Source organism: Ovis aries, chromosome 1 (assembly GCF_016772045.2).
Source record: "Ovis aries strain OAR_USU_Benz2616 breed Rambouillet chromosome 1, ARS-UI_Ramb_v3.0, whole genome shotgun sequence".
Lineage (NCBI taxonomy): Eukaryota > Metazoa > Chordata > Mammalia > Artiodactyla > Bovidae > Ovis > Ovis aries.
The window spans coordinates 41,054,973-41,072,589 of NC_056054.1; the positions used below are offsets into that span (position 1 = coordinate 41,054,973).

Consider the following 17,617-nt stretch of genomic DNA (forward strand, 5'->3'; position numbering starts at 1 on the left):
AGGAATGCAACAACAAGCTTGAATTATACCTTCTGACATGATTCACTTTTAAGAAAAGTTATGGGGAAAGAATATGCTGCTGCTGCTGCACATGTAATACATTTGTACAAAACATAATCTGATAGAATTTATCGATTTATACTTTAGCCACCCCCCTTACTACCCTTGCCTCCATATACAGACACACTTTTGATCATGCTGCATGAATGCTGTGTTCCTAAAAGAATCAGCACAGAAATCCTGGCTTTAGCTAGGATATTAATGCATTTTTCTGCTGAGGCAAAGGGTTGGATCCTGGGAGTCTGAGACTTTGTTGCAGAAAACAGATCATTTATCTCTTTAAAAAGAGAAGCAGCATGTTTACTTGGAAACAAATGTTGCAAATCAAAAGTATTTGAATTACCATTGCTGTGTCCTTGTCTGAAAGAATCTTCAAGTTGGCCCCTAGGTGGTGCTAGTGGTAAATAACTCTCCTGCCAATGAATGAAATGTAAGAGAGGTGGGTTCCATCCCTGGGTGGAGAAGACCCCCTGGAGTAGGAAATGGCAAACCACTCCAGTATTCTTGCCACGGAAAATCCCGTGGACAGAGGAGCCTGGTGGACTATAGTCCATGGGGTTACAGAGTCAGACACAACTGAAGCCACTTAGCCCGCTACTGATGAAACACTGCGTAAGGAATGAACATGCAAGTTGAATTCCAGAGCCAGTTATCACAGCAACAGGACAGTTTCCCTGCTGACAGCATCTACTGGGGAATTTAGGAGTGGGGAACAATTCAAGCGCTGATTTTCTGACTTCAGATTTAAACTGTTTAAGGTTTGAGCTCAGCTTTCCTACTCAGTAGGTACCATCTGAGCCTCAGTTTTCTCATCTGTAAAGTGAAGATAATAAAACCTAGTTCATAGTGTGAGAATTGAATGCAAGGAGAGAATATAAAAAATTTATCCTAAGAGGTCCTGTTTAGTCCTAGCCAGTTTTTGACAGTGGACATGGATCTTATATTTCCAAGTAACACACTGACAGCAAGTTGGGAAAGGGTTCAGCTTCTAAGGTTTTTACTTTCTGTTTTTGATTGAAAGTCTTCTTTATTCTTGACGAAATACAGAATGGGATAGTAGAACAGTTTTTCAGTGAACCTCTGGTAAGAGGAAAGCAGATTTTCTCAGAAGATGGTTAAAGCCTCTGGTAAGATGGCTAAGTTCCTCTTTAAAGTGTTTCATAAACTGGGAAGAACAGCTGGTGTGGGCAGGAAAGTTACTGGAGACAAATACTGTCTCTGCATTTTTCTGATTCTAGACATCACCCTGGGGCAAACTCCTCATCTTTTTGCCTCTCACCATCTTCCAGTTTCTTACTGCTAAGCCCAAGGCATTCAAACCAAGCTTTGCCTCTGAAGTGTCACTTTTCTCCAAATCATTTCTCTCCCGTGGGACTGGCCTTAGGGCGACAGGGGAGGCTGCAGCAAGCCCTTACTTATGGTTTTCTACACACCTGGCGCTGTGTGCAGTCTCTCAGTCATGTCCAACTCTGCAGCCCCATGGACTACATAGCCTGCCACATTCCTCTATCTATGGCATTCTCCAGGCAAGAATATAGAAGTGGGTTGCCATTTCCACCCCCAGGAGATCTTCCCAACTCAGGGATCGAACCCAGGTCTCCTGGATTGCAGGTGGACTTTTATCGTCTACCAGGGAAATCACACACCCCTGGTAGGTGGTTGGGAATCGAAGGGAAAATGTGAGATTTGACCCCATAGAAAATCCTCATCAGTTAAGGAGAATTTTCCTCATGAGTGCAGCTTTGCACTTCGGTAAGGGAGCTAGAAAGGGGGCTTCCCTGGTAGCTCAGTGGTAAAGAATCTGTCTGCAATGCAGGAGACGTGTATGCGATCCCTGGGTTGAGAAGATCCCCCAGAGAAGGAAATGCCAACCCACTGTAGTATTCTTGCCTGAGAAATACCATGGACAGAGGAGCCTGGCTACAGTTCCATGGGGTCTCAAGAGCCAGACACGACTTAATGGCTGAACCACCATCACCACCAAGCGAGCTAAAAACCCAGGCTGCCAGAGTTTGGGTGGTGGGCAGTTTTCCCTGCCACCCAATATAGGGAACTCAGCATAGGGAAAGAGAAGTTCTCAGTGATCTTGGATAGATCACAGGCTACAAAGTAAATAATGCAGTGTTAACTCTGGATCTGCAAATTGTGCAGTGAGCTAGGGACTAGCAACAAAGTTTTTAATAAGTGTACCTTCTATCTAGGAGGAGAAATGGGAGGAGCTAGAAACATAAACTCACAAGTAAATAAACGTCTTGAGACGATAATATGCTCAATGTACAATTTAAAAAAGGAAACCAAGCAGGGGTCCTGAAAGGTGGTGGTAGTGAGAATTTGTATTTCTATAGTCAGGGAAACCCAGATTTCCCAGAACTCCTTTAGCTTTCAGTGCTGTTGAAAAATTTTAAAAAGTGAAAGAAAAGGAGCTTCATCATAAGGTATGGGGATTCTCAGCTAGAAAGCCGGATAAGTGACCCATAGTCCAATCTTCTCCAAAGAATTGTGTTAGCAGGGAAGTCCTAGCCTTTCTGGGCCTCTTTCTGTAGAGATAAAATGAAGCCTTTGGACCAGATGGTTTTTAATATCTCTTCCAGATTGTACCCACAAAGCCAAAACTCTCTGTCCTGTGAGCAGAGTACGAAGTGGTCCTGTGAAGTCTAAACTGGCCTTGCTTACCTGCAGACCTTGAGGCCCAGGATATAGAAATAATAGCTGTTTATTTAAATATTCATGAAAGCCTCAAGCACAAAATAGCTTGTTTTTTGTTTCTATAGATACACCTGAGCGTAAAGGAGAAAACGCTAGTGCCCGAAAAGTGCTCAAGTTGGTATTAAGCAAGGCCAGGCCAGGCATACAACAGGATCCTTGGGGCCTCTTCTCTGGTGTCCCCATCCCTTCCTCCGCCACAGCTACGTGAACGCAGACAGGCACACAAACGCAGTCTAGGCCTTAGAGAAAGTAATGCCAGAGAAAGCGGGTATCCCTGCTCTACCGACTATTATTTTCCCCCTCCACTCTCTATTTTCGCCATCCTCACGCAGAAATTCCTTGCAGCCAGGAATCGCGGTTCCCGCCCTTCCGTGCTATGGTGGACGCGTCCCTAGTGGGCTGTGGGGGAGCTCTGGGCCCGCGGACCCAGCGATTCGGCGGAGCCGGGATTCCGGCCCACCGATGGAAAGGAGGAGCGTGGGGCAATTTCGGGGTTTATGCAGAAGCTCGGGACCTAAGGGAGCATCGTCACCGCTATCCTGAGAAAGCGGGTTTGCGGTGCACTCCCATCAGCGTGACGGGTGGGTAGGAACTGGGACCTCCTTGGGTGAGCGGGAGGAGATGCGGTCTGGTCTTGGGAGGGTTCTGAGTGGCGGGGACAGGGGCGGGGCTCTGAGTGCGGAGGGCAGAGACGGGCAGGGGCGTGGCTCTGCGCGGCGGGGGCGGGGCCTGGCAGGGGCGGGGCCCTGAGTGGCTAGGCCCGGGGAGATTGGAACCGTCAGGGGCGGGGTTCTGCGAGGCGGGGCGGGCTCGCGAGCCTAGGTACGGCCCTGGGCCGGGCCTCGGGCGGGGCTGGGGCCGTGGCAGGAAGCCGGAAGCAGCCGCGGCCCCAGCTCGGGAGACATGGCTGGCGTTAAAGGTACATCCTAGGTTCCTAGCTCGCTAGTCCTGCGGTGGGGTCGCCGCCTTGGCTCTGGGCTATTCCTGGAGCTGCGCCTTCAGCGCGTGGGCTGGAAACGGCTTCCCCAGATGTGCCATCGTTCCTTCCTTTCCCGGTGGGAAGGAGTTCGCCTGCTCTCTTCGCTCCTTGGGGTGCGGGTGGAGGCGTGTTTTGGGGAACCTCAACCTTTTTCTGCAAAGCTATTAGTCTTCACTCTTTCACCCAGCGTGTCCGGGTCGCTGCAGGCGAAGCCCTCTCCGGGAGCATTCCTTCCCTGGGAATCACCGGCTAGCCCGGGTTGGGCATCACCTCCCGGATTGCTTCCCAGTTCCTTGGGAAGCGGTTCCCACCCCCTCCTCTGCCTAGTTTTAAACTGGGCTTTCACTTCCGGTCATATTCACCCTAACGCCTCTCCCCGCTTTTCCTGCCACTTTGCCGAGTTTCCCACTTTTTCCAGACGAGCCATTGTCTCCAGTGTTCTCGGCATTAGAACATTTACATCTGTCGTGTCGTGTAAATTAATTTTTACAATTGGGCTGAGTTGGCTGCAGGCGGGTGTCAGCGAAGAGCACCCTGAAATGCTGTATTTGTCTTAATTGTAGAGAGTAGATTAGGTGGGATTTTCTCATTACTTTCATCAGTGTTTATTCATTTATGGACAGACAGGAAGGTGGTATAGTACTTTAAAAAAATACAGTTTATTTACAATATCGTGTTAATTTCAGGTGTACAGCCCAACTCTTCAGATACACACACACGTATATACTTCAGATTCTCTTCCCTTATATACGAAATACTGAGTATAGTTCCCTATGCTATACAGTAGGTCTCTGTGCAGTGGGTCTTCCCTGGTGGCTCAGACGGTAAACTGTCTGCTGCAGTGTGTGAGACCTGGGTTCGTTCCCTGGGTCGGGAAGATCCTCTGGAGAAGGAAATGGCAACCCACTGCAGTACTCTTGTCTGGAAAATTCTTGGACCGAGAAGCCTGGTAGGCTTCAGTCCATGGGATCGCAAAGAGTCGGACACGACTGAGTAACTTCACTTTGTGCAGTGAGTGTTTTTGCATGGGACAGTTGATTTTTAAAAGGGGAGTACCAAGAACACCAGTTCCCGCATCTGTGCTCCTTCAGAGTGAAGGGGAATGCCAGCAGTGGGAGAGGTTATTGGAAGGCTTCCTGTTGGTTTGGTAGGACCCACCCCATTAGATGTCTAATCTTTTGAATAGAGTAGGATAACTTGTTTCCATGTTGGAGCTCCTATCCTTGAAATTTGTACACAAAGATCTTCCCTCTCTAGTTAATCAACATATGCTGTAAACATGCATACGGTTATATTTGAACACATGTATGTGTTTGCTATGAAATTTATCTGAGTGTGTAAACTGTTAGCAGACATATTTTAAAATTATTTCTGGCGGACTTTTATGATTGGCATTAATTTAGTAAACATGATTTACTTGGACAGTGTACATTTTGTAATATTCCATTTGAAGCCAGTGCAGAAAACCAATAAGAAGTAGCACCACTACGCTTTGTTTAGTCGTGTCCGGAAACTATCAAATAATAATGTTTATGTGTGAATGTGTTAGAAATTGCATTGTAGTGAAAAAAAAAAAGATCGATTATGAAATGGAAGAGGACTAAGGAAGCTTTTTGCAGATAATTTAACTTTTGAAGAAGGACTGCTGTTAGATGAGCAGTTGTGTGACACAGCTGGAAATAATTGTGTTACTGTTTAAATGTCTAAGGTGTGCTCAGATACAGTGTGAGGACCAAGATGGTATTGCAGGCTGACTCTATCCCCCAAATAAATACATTCAAGTTCCAGCTCCCCAGTGTCTGTGAATTTGACCTTATTTGGAAATATGGTCTTTGCAGATATAATGAAGTTAGGATGGTATCGGATTAGTTGTACTCTAACCCAATGACTAGTGTCCTTGTACGAAAAGGGAAATTTAGGCATGGATAAATATAGGGAGAACATCATAGGAGGACAGGCAGAGCTTGGAATGATGCAGCTGTGAGCTGGAGAGGATCAGAGATGGCAGGCGACTGCCAGTAGTTAAAAAGAGGCAAGGAAGGAGTCTTCCCTTAGAGTCTTCTGCTAAGTCACTTCAGTCATGTCTGACTCTGTGTGACCCCATAGACGGCAGCCCATCAGGCTCCCCCGTCCCTGGGATTCTCCAGGCAAGAACGCTGGAGTGGGTTGCCATTTCCTTCTCCAATGCATGAAAGTGAAAAGTGAAAGTGAAGTCGCTCAGTCGTGTCTGACTCTTTGCGAGCCCATGGACCACAGCCTACCCAGGCTCCTCTGTCCATGGGATCTTCCAGGCAAGAGTACTGGAGTGGGGTGCTGTGGGAGCAAATGTCCTTTCTAGATACGAGATAGTAAATTTCTGTTCTTCTAAGCCACCCAGTTTGTGATGCATTTTTAATAGCAGGCCTAGGAAACTAATGCAGATGGCATTACCAAACCCTGTGCCAGGGAATAGGACCAGTCTCCCAAAAGAGGCATTCCTTGCTCTGAATCTAAAAGGATCAAGAAGACTTCACCTGGCAAAGGACTGGGGTGAGGGCAGAGTTTATTCTAGTGGAGAGAACATGTGACACGAGGCAGAGGTGCGCCTCCAGCGCTAGAACAGCTCATAGGCTGTGAAAGCAACTGTGAAGGTGATACCAGCTTTGTGTATTCGAGAGGTCACTGTCTGCTATATGGAGGATAGATTGGAAGAGTCATGAGGTGAAGGCAGGCCTCAGATGCTAAGGGTCTGAACATGGATGATAAGTAGCGGAGGGCACAAGGGAAGAGGTGGTTGTCTTAATCCTTGAAGGCTGCTAGGACAAAAATACCATAAGCTGGGTGGCTTAAATAACATTTATTTCTTAGTTTGAGAGGCTGGATCTGCACAATCAAGGTGCCAGCAGATTTATTGTCTGGTGAAGGCTTGCTTCCTAGTTCCTGGACAGATATCTTTTTGCTGTATCCCCACACAACAGAAGGGGTTAGGAAGCTCTGTGGAGTCCCTTTATAAGGGTCCTAATCCTGTCATGATCTAATCACCTCCTACCACCATTTCACTGGATGTTAATATTTAATATGAATTTGGGGAGTGGGGACATAATCAGTTAATCTTTTTCAGTGGGTTTGAGTGAGGTCTGGGAGATTGAATCACCCTGACTTACTGATTTTCTAGAAAATGGAGTGTAGGCCTGGTGTTAGTCTTTCAAGATAGAACCTTGGAAAGGAAGAAGTGTGTGTTTGGGAGGAGAAGGGGAGATGTTTCCGTTTTACACATGTTGAAGTTGAATTGTATGTTGACTACCCAGAGAAGTCCAGATTGGAGTTGGAGGTGCAGGCTGAGTTCTTAGGAGTTACTTCAAACTGTTAGATGTAGCTGGGTCCTTGTGGTACCAGGGAGCTTTGTGTTGAATGCAGTGTCCCAGCAAGAGTGTGGAGTGATAGGTGAATTTGGATTTCTGGGTAGCTCCAAGTTTAAGAGATGGCCTAGGATGTAATTCCTGAAAAAGAAAAAGGAGGTAAAGAGCATCAACTGGAGATACAGTTTTGAACTTTGAGTGATTAGTGTCCCAGAATAGAAGAAAAAGGTCTATACTTCATAGCTCTGAATGGTCTCCTGTAGGACAAAGTGGTGCAGGTGGTTAGGCAGGTGCAGGTTCTGTCCCCCACCCCCCACCCCGACAGAACCAGTGAGGAAAAGATCATCTATAGTGAAACAATATGGGAAAAGTTACTTTTGTCCAACCACCCACCCACCCCCCCCGCCCAAAGTGACATGTACTAAATGGAAAAATATATAAAACTGACAGTCCTTCCTTGTCCTCTAACATCTGTATACTCCCAGATGTTTTTAAAAATCTCCTAGGTGTCTTCCTATATAAGTCTCTCCAGATTGCCTCTTAAAGTAAAAGGAAGCAATCAAAATGTTAGTTGGTTTACCTAATGATTAACTTTTGAGTATTATGGATTTTTTTCAGAGGAGTACTTGGATAATTCAGTATCCTCTGCTTGTGATTGCTGCCTTTACCAAAGACCGTTGCTAAAATGAGCATATACTTACATCAGTATTTGCTTATTGCACGCCTGCCTTTAGTCATGATCAAAGGGTTTATATTACAGGGAGACAGTTTGGGGTACAGTTTAAGGAAAGAGGGTTTTCAGCATCTGAAATCACTTTATATAGATTATCTCATTTGAGTCCCATAAATTCCCTAATAAGTTGGCATCATTATTCCCATTTTACAGCTGAATAATCCGGTTTAAGGAGGTTCAGCTTCTACCACAGTCACACAGTCAGTGACAGAGTTACCAACATGAACCCATGTTGGTGACCCAGAGCAGTGCAAGATTTTTTAAACAACTCTGTTATTCTCTCACTCACCAGTGGACAAAGCAAACACATTTCTACCTCCTCAAAAATTAGTGTCCAACAGATGCAGGGAATTGATATTCAGGGGATACTAGTTGGGAAGAATTTGCTATGAAGACATGAAAGTAATCTTCAAATACTTGAAGCCCTGTGGTATGGGGAGGCACAGTGATCAAAGGGTTTATATTACAGGGAGACAGTTTGGAGTACAGTTTAAGGAAAGAGGGTTTTCAGCATCTGAAAACTGTCAGAATGAAATAATCTGCCTCAGGAGATAGTGAGTTTCCCTTCACTGGTATTGTATCAACTGGCTGTCTGGCCTCTTAGTATGGGTGTTAAGGAATTCATACATTAGACGGGCTGAGTACTGGAAAGGCTTGAGCTCATTCTCCACCTGAAGATTTAAGAGTAACAGACATAGGCTGTCATTTGCTAGTCAAATGTAACATCAACCAATAAAATAAGTAAATCTCTTTCAATGAAATAAGCAGTTTTTTTTGTTAAAAAATGTAAAATTAAGGTATAATTCACATATCAAAAATTAGGCTTTTTAAAGTGTAAAATTCTTTACACTCTAAAAATTATTAAAGTGGTCTTTAATATATACACAAGGTTGTACAACCATTACTACTTTGTAATTCCAGGACATTTCATCCATCCCAGAAGAATCCTTCTCCATTCCTCTCCCCCTCCCCCAGTCCCTGATAACCATTGGAACCTATAACTCTTGATTTTATTTTTCCCAGCTCTTGTGGCATTATCTTTCAGTGGGGCTATTGGGCTGACTTTTCTGATGCTGGGATGTGCCTTAGAGGATTATGGGTAAGTTATTTCAGAAAGAACTATTCTTTTTATGTCTTTGTCACTATTAGTATGGGTGTTAGAGAGTTTGGTCAATTTAGCACCAAGCTCTAATGAATGAATTGCTGCTGCTGCTGCTAAGTCACTTCAGTCATGTCCGACTCTGTGCGACCCCATAGATGGCAGCCCACCAGGCTCCCCCATCCCTGGGATTCTCCAGGCAAGAACCCTGGAGCAGGTTGCCATTTCCTTCTCCAATGCATGAAAGTGAAAAGTGAAAGTGAAGTCGCTCAGTCATGTCCGACTCTTAGCGACCCCATGGACTGCAGCCTACCAGGCTCCTCTGTCCATGGGATTTTCCAGGCAAGAGTACTGGAGTGGGGTACTATTGCCTTCTCCAAATGAAGCCCAAATTACAAACCCAGTCCCTTAGTTAGTTGTATTTGTGCAGAGAAAAGCTCTTTTCAAAATTGATGTGTTCATTTAATGAGAGTTTATTGAAGACTTCCTCTGGACCAGCTGGGGATACAAGAATGATGAGATGCAGTCCTGTCCTCAGGGAGCTTGCAGTTCTAGTTACAAGTGAGAGACAGGCAGACAGTCCAGTCAGAAGAGATGTGTACAAAGTACAGTGAGAGCTTCGAGAAAGAGAACCTGAGTTTCCCTGGTAAAGTCAGGGAGGACTGCATAGAAGAGGTTGTCCTTAACCTGAGACTTTGTGGATAAGTAAGTTTATCAGGTCGATGAGTCAGGAGAGGGCATTCCAGGCAGAGGGAGTATTTAAGAAATAGGAAAGCTACTGTGGTTACAGATGAAGCGAATGAGGGAAGATGGCACGGAATGAATGGAAGAAGTTGGCCAGATCATGTGAGGCTTTGTAGGCCAGGGCAAGGAATCTTGAGTTTTACTCCAAGAAATTGAAAGGTTTCCAACCTGCGCACACTCAGATAATTTCTACTGAATGAATATGTGCAAGGCACTGTGCTATGTTCTAGATGGAAAGCAAAGATGACTAAGTTAGGGTTCTGACCCTAAAGAAACTACAGCTCAGTAACACAGAAAACCATAAACATTCTAGATTTTACATTGTGTCATTGTTTCTTAACACAGTATAAGCTGTCTGCATCTTAATGTACTAGGAATTTTTAATCATCACTACTTAATCATCAGCTGTTCCTGGAAAATAATCATCTCATGCACTGATGTTGACAACTGAATAAATAATTGTTGACCTAGACATTTAAAAGAATATAAACTTTGAAACAGTAGTGTATCTTTAATTACGATGTAACTAACTTTTCGTTTTGGATTTCTCCTGGGTCCAACCAACAGCGTTTACTGGCCCTTGTTTGTCCTGATTTTCTACGCCATCTCTCCCATCCCCCATTTCATTGCCAAACGAGCAACATATGACTCCGATGCAACAAGTAGTGCCTGTCGGGAACTGGCTTATTTTTTCACTACAGGAATTGTTGTTTCTGCCTTTGGATTTCCTGTTATTCTTGCTCGTGTGTCTGTGGTAAGTCTTGTCTATTGTTTTGACCAGCTATCGCTGAGGTTACTTCACAGGCCTGTGTCTGGAACCACAGTTTCATTTCCACTGCTTAGACTTAATACTCAAAGCCAGACATATTTTTAGTTTCTGTATTCCCCTATCAATATCTTGTGATTTAGATCTACCTATCAATATCTTGTGCATGCTTTCAAAATGCTTTCTTTGTTCCTCTTTTGACTTTTAACCAGACCAAGTGATTTCTTGCTTTTTCTTTTGTAAGCTATTTTCTGGAATTATTCTGAAATCCTTGCCTCGTATTGTAGGGCAATCCAGAGACTCATGTAGCAATACTTTTCTAGTTCCAAAATAAACATCAAAAGGGGTCCTGGTCACCTAATTCCAGTGTGTGTATGTGTGTGTGGTGGCGGGGGGGGGGGGTGGGGTTGTTTGCTACACCGTTAAGGAGCAATCCTTCCACACCAGGCGAGTATCCTACAATTCAGCTCAAATCTGATTCCATCTACCTGGAGACAGCAACAGATTCTACTGGTTCAGGGCTCTGTCCCACAAGACTACCTCCCTCTTCAGATGCCAATCACAAGTCCCATGCTTCTGACTGACTGGCTATAAATCAGAGGTTTCCACCATAAAAATAGTCACTCTCATCACGAAGTTTCAAGGATTTTAGAAGCTCTGTGCAGAATATGGGGACTGATGAAATAAATATATATTTCTTAATATAAGTCACAATCTCATACCCAATTCTTCTGCAAATAGCATCATGGACATAATTCTCAACACAATAGTTACATATTGAGGGAAAACTATATAGCTACGGAAAGATACAGTGAGTAATATGACATCTTCATATTGTCAATGAGAAAATTAATGACTCACTCACTCAATCAATCAAATGGAAAATTTTATTTACCTCGACCTGAGGATCATACCCCAGGAGATGACTGTTCCTCCTGCAAGAGATCAAACCACAGTTACATAAGTTTTAGAGACAAATGGTTATATGTCAAATGACATACTATTTACCATTTACACAATCCAGATTGGCAGGTATAAAGTGAGCAGTGGGTCATAGGTCATCGTGGCCCCCTACATCATTAAGAAGGAAGATTATCTCCTAAGCAGTTATGACCCTTTATGGGATTAGGAAGGAATGTTAAGAGGCAATGTTATCTCCTAAGGAGGTCTGGTTAATACAGATGCACAGTACATAAAGGGGAGGGAGGAGGCCTGAACAAGAAGAGAAAATTTTATGTTTAATTTTTTCTTGTCTTGCCATAAATATGCACTTTATTTAATCAGTATCCAATATAAAGTTTTTATCTCCAAAATATACATTATGGGTATAATTTATTCAGTTCTTTGACATTCACTGTCTTCCATACTATTTGCTTTTATTTCCCCCAGTTACATACTGTTTCAATTTCATGAGACTCTTATTTGAGACATTGAATAGCAGACCTACACAAGTGCTATTTATTCATGTAGTATACAGAGCATATACTGTTTATAGGACACTCGGAATAAGAACCAGATACTGTCTCTGTTCTCAAAAGAGAACAGAAACTAGCCTGATGGGTAAGTATAGTATAAGTGTACTATATGTGGTCATTAAAACATGATCAGAATGGCATAGGTGCACCAAGAAGAGAGAAATTACATCTGGTATTTGATGTGGCTTCTATGGATAAATACTATTTTGATTAAAGTAGAAAAGACAATCATGTGGAATGGTTCTCAAATGCAGAAATGAAATGTATGGACTAAAGAGTAGTCCAATATGATGGAGCAAAAAGGGAGAGGTTGAGATTGAGGCTAGAAAGGCTGGAGAAGCCTGACTGGGGAAGGTCTGGAATGCCTGGCCAGTTTGAACTCTGTCTAGATAACAGAAGCACGGAAGGTTTTTCAATGTAAGATGGGCATGATCTTATCCCTCTGGTGCCTTAGACTAGCACTTCTTAAATTTTTCTCTAAGGATTTCTATTTTTATCTTTCAAATACTGCATCATGTTTTATGAAAAAATTTTCACTGATGTTCTCCGCTTGTTGAAACAAAGTATGCCCACTAGAGGGTACTCTCATCCCCAACTGTGCCTCTGGAAAACCATCTGCCACGCTGGAAAGCTCTTTTTAGTTGCATCCAGAGTATTATTTAAAATCTTTTGCCTGGAAAAGAAATCAGTCTGCAACTCTCCAGTTCATATCCTCATGAGAAAAGGCAATATATCCAGGACTTCTAGTAACCAATATTGTAATTGGACCCTTTCTAATCTTGCTTTGTGTATTTTACTGAAGGCAGTCATTGTCTCATGAAAACAAGTAGAGAAGTATGTCTAATGGGGAAAATGTTAAGGATGATACCAGACTTAATTAACAAGCATCACGAAATGATTAGACTAATTACTGAACTGTTCACCATCTCCTGCCTATTACATTGTTAAGCCTTTTAGCAATTTTATTTAGTATTTCATTGGCTGTTTCTGACGCAGAAAATAATATATTTGCAAAGAGTACAATATAAAGATTTAATCCTCTTTTTAATCCTCTTGTGTTTCAGATCAAATGGGGAGCCTGTGGCCTGGTGCTGGCAGGCAATGCAGTGATTTTCCTTACAATTCAAGGTTTCTTCCTTGTATTTGGAAGAGGAGATGATTTTAGCTGGGAGCAGTGGTAGCTCATGCTTTATCCTGACAAAATGCATTTAATTTCTTAGAATCCATGCTGTTTGTATATGTGTGCACATGTGGCCTTTTACTATGAAATTTAATACGCTGGTTTTTTATACCTTTGTAATCATGTAATCACTTTAAGGAGGACTACATGGGGAAAAGTTTAATTTTATTCCCAACTAGTAGACTTCTCCATTCACTCAAGTTGAGTCATGTTGTTCAGCTGTTCATATAGTCATAGTATGGTGCTGTCAGAAAATACGTTAACATACGTTTGCCCACTCTGCGTGCCACATCTCCACCTGCAGCCCAGGGATCTGCTTGGGTGGGTCCATAACACTGGGGTTATCTCAGCTCTCCTCAGGACTTCCAACATATACTTGTGGCTCAGAGAGAAGGAGGTGGCCCCCTCTTTGTGTTGCAGACTCTTGCTTCTCCAAGTATGGTCCATAGGAGCATCAGCATCTCAAAGTGTGGTCCATAGGAGCTTAACTACAAATGCAGAACCTGTGGCCCCACCCACAACCCAGCTCACTTTGGTGAGATCTCAAGTGAATCCTATGCACATGAGAGTTTGAGAAGCATGTTCATGAAGAAATAAGCATTGCTGTCCCCTTGGCTGAACCACTTAGCTTGTGTGGGCATTAGCAGCTTGTAAAAGCTGTTTCCCCTTCCCCTCATGTTGAGGCCTAGTTCAGATTCTCCTTGATGTTTGTGCAGTGTCCAAACCTATAATTTATAGGCTGTTCCTCAGATTTGTGAAATGTGCTCAATAGCGAACAGCCATGGCTTCATATTTTCTAAAAAGCAAATGCTGTCTTCACAGTGGAGGGGAACAGAGCCCCTGCTGGGAGACAGTGGGTGGAGGCTGGACTAGAACTGTCCCCTGCTTCAGCAGGATGGGGAGGAGTGGACAAGTAATACTGTTTAATTTCCCTTTATAGTCTGACATTTCTCCCCAGTTATTTCCCTGTGCTGTTCCCCCCAACCTTCACCAGCACCCCAAGCCCCCCAAAACACACTCCCAGCAGTTCTGATTGGCCCGCACTTCTTTATGGCTCAGCTTCTCCTTTCTACAGAGACATGGAGCCAAGTAAGCGAGCAGAGGGTGAGCTGCTTAATTTTATTTACATGTGATGTACTTACTGTCTTCCATGTCCTATAGGACTTTTAATAACACTTTATGCTAGTTTTAAATGAATCATTGAGAATTAATGTGATGCTAGGTTCTGTAATCACAGTTTTCTAGCTCAACTTTTTGTCCAAGACTTATCAAGAAAAAGAATTTTGGGAACTAGAACCGCTTGATTAGAATATAAGCAATGATTTTAAAGCATTATTAATGTATGATAACTGACATGCATTCAAAACTCTGAAACCTTGATGTTTGTAACCCCTTTGTATTCTGGAATGATGTTGGGATCAGAAGAGTGATACCTAAAATGATAATGTGCAGTGATATTTAGCCCTGTGCGTGATTTTATGTTTTCAGTGTACTGTGTACTTATAGGATTGTTAAAGTTGTTATTTCCAATATTTATACTAGGAAAATTATATAGACACTTTATGATTTTAACCAGCATTTTTAATGACATTTGCACTTGCTGTATTGTAATAAACTCCACTTTTAACACAAAAGTTTAACTAAAAGTCTTTATTCTGATGTTGATTTGCATAAATGGTAACCCAAAAAATGAAAATTTCTTGGTGTTCTGAAATGTGCAGTTTTAAGCAATAATCTGTCCTGCATTAGAATAATAGCAATAAGTTGTAAGGTACCATTTTGGATGTATAGTTGGCTTGTAATAGCTTTTCTTTTCCTAAGATGGAGAAACTGTTAACACTACGTTTTGCAAAAGTTCCTTTGTTGCTTATACACATTTTAAATAGCCAGTGTAGCTTTAGTGTGTAGTCTCCAGCGTTGCTTCTTGATTATATTTCCAGGATGATACAAAGTCCTTCATGTAGAGTATTTGTGGGATGGAAATACTAATGTGTTGGAAACACTAATGGAAACACTAATGTGGCTACTAATGAAATGGTTTATCGAAGTGATAGGCTATTGGATTTGCTAAGTGTCTGAAACAGGCATTTATTCTGCAACACATAAGTGTCATTTAAGTAATAAACTTTAGTATTATTTAAGAAATAAATGTCGGTAAGAAGCATTGCTTGATATGAACGTATAGTGCAAAAGTTTCATCTTGGTAACCCAAATCTTCGGCACTTATTTCATCCTTATAAAAAGTTCATTTTCCCCCCTTTATATATTATAGTATATTTTGGAAATTCAAAGCACATTAATAATATTCTAAAACTGAGAATGCACACAAAGAATTGCCCAGAAGTGAGTAGTCTTATGAAGAAATTTTCTATCATGTTCCAAACAACTGGCTTACATTTTGAAATGCTTTTCCCACAGAAACAGTATTAGGAATGCCAAACCCTAGCATAGCTGACCTTTAATATTCAAGGTACCTGCCTGAGATTGGGGTCTTGGCAGTGGGGTCGTGCTGAGCTAGAGTGGCCTTGGTCTGCAGCAGCCTGAAGCAGGGCTTTGGTTCCTGGCTAGAGAGTGAGGTCAGGTTGTGGAGGTTGAGAACACGGAATCCTAGTCACTAGTGCTCAGTGACAAGGCCTTGGCGCTTTGGCTTTTAGAAAAACAATTCCCACAAAGATAGAAAGTAGTGAAACAAAGTGTTTATTAGGAAAAATAGTCCAGTACGTATGGATAGACACACAGGTGGGCTCAGAGAGTCATGCCTTTGTGGTGGTTGGAATCACTTTTATGGGGCATTTCTTCCAGTTTTCCTGTGGCCAATCGTTTTGATTTGCCTGGTTCTTTAGTCCATGTTTGATATGTCTCAGGGTCCTCCCATGTGTGTGTGCTCATCTCTTAGTCAAGATGGATTCTAGTGAAGAGGCCTATGGGTAGTCAGCATCACTTACTATGAGGTGATGCCCTTTCCCTTTTTGACCTCCAAGGAGCCTTGTGTAGTCAGGGATGTGTCCTTCGCTTCAAGAATATATGTGGTTATTTTATCTCTTGTCTGGACAGGGCTCAGCCTCCTTCATCATCCTGCTTTTACAGAGCTTCTGCTATTACGGAGTTTCGTCCACAGGGGAGAGACTGTTCAGTCGGGGCCCATCTATCTCCTGCCTCTCAGTGTGAGCAGTTTAAAGGAAAGGCAGTGTGAATTTCCACCTCCTTTCCCAAGAACAAGGTCTTTCTCACTTTGATTTTTGCAGCCTTCTCCATCCCCTACTGCCCTTGGGGTCCATTAAACCTGTGATGTTTGCTGGCCTCCTCTCCTGGCTCAGAGGCATCCTCCTAGTCGGCCCCATATCCTGAGGTTCTTCATATTCCAAAGTCACCCACCGTTCTACACCTACCGATCAGTTTTCTTAGTAGTGCTGATATCTTGGGATGTGTAAGGAGAAAGTAGCCTGCTCATGCTCTTCCCTGGAAAGAATGAAGGATGGTGATTATTTTCCTGACATCTTGAACACATCCATGCCTGCCCAGTGCAGTTATACTGTAAGGCTGCAGCTGCGTTTTCACAAGGGTATGCCTTGGACCCCATTCGCACAGATGCTAGTGTTTCAAAGTAAACTGAAGAAAGTAGTCCAGCAGTTTACAGAAGCATGTAATATTTTGAGCCACCCCATCACACATCATCCCTTCCTCAGGGTGAGTTCTCAGTTGGTCCCACATTTCGTAGTTGTTTCTTTTCCTCCACTTACGAACCCACAGATTTTTCTTATCAGTTCATTTCAGTCGCTCAGTCATGTCTGACTCTTTGCAACGCCGTGAATTGCAGCACGCCAGGCCTCCCTGTCCATCGCCAACTCCCGGAGTTCACTCAGACTCACATCCATCAAGTCAGTGATGCATCCAGCCCTCTCATCCTCAGTCGTCCCCTTCTTCTGCCCCCAATCCCTCCCAGCATCAGAGTCTTTTCCAATGAGTCAGCTCTTCGCATGAGGTGGCCAGAGTACTGGAGTTTCAGCTTTAGCATCATTCCTTCCAAAGAAATCCCAGGACTGATCTCTTTTAGGATGGACTGGTTGGACCTCCTTGCAGTCCAAGGGATTCTCAAGAGTCTTCTCCAACACCACAGTTCAAAAGCATCAATTCTTTGGTTTTCAGCTTTCTTCACAGTCCAACTCTCACATCCATACATGACCACAGGAAAAACCATAGCCTTGACTAGATGGACCTTTGTTGGCAAAGTATTGTCTCTGCTTTTGAATATGCTGTCTAGGTTGGTCATAACTTTCCTTCAAGGAGTAAGCGTCTTTTAATTTCATGGCTGCAATCACCATCTGCAGTGATTTTGGAGCCCCCCAAAATAAAGCCTGACACTGTTTCCACTGTTTCCCCATCTATTTCCCATGAAGTGATGGGACCAGATGCCATGATCTTCGTTTTCTGAATGTTGAGCTTAAAGCCAACTTTTTCACTCTCCTCTTTCACTTTCATCAAGAGGCTCTTTAGTTCCTCTTCACTTTCTGCCATAAAGGTGGTGTCATCTGCATAT

General features: G+C 43.2%; 1 protein-coding gene across 2 annotated transcripts; it reads left to right on the forward strand.

Moving 5' to 3' along the window:
- The first annotated feature begins 3,645 nt into the window (after nucleotides 1–3,645).
- LEPROT (leptin receptor overlapping transcript) lies at nucleotides 3,646–14,714 on the forward strand. 2 transcript variants are annotated; one of them, XM_004002049.5, is made up of 4 exons: nucleotides 3,646–3,685; nucleotides 8,840–8,915; nucleotides 10,227–10,413; nucleotides 12,965–14,714. In XM_004002049.5, exons 1-4 carry the CDS (start codon nucleotides 3,670–3,672, stop codon nucleotides 13,079–13,081), a joined length of 396 nt encoding a protein of 131 aa, XP_004002098.1. In that variant the 5' UTR covers nucleotides 3,646–3,669; the 3' UTR covers nucleotides 13,082–14,714. The 2 variants fall into 2 exon arrangements, with proteins under 2 accessions (XP_004002098.1, XP_060266641.1); XM_060410658.1 differs by having other exon boundaries at nucleotides 10,227–14,714.
- Nucleotides 14,715–17,617: the final 2,903 nt, after the last annotated feature.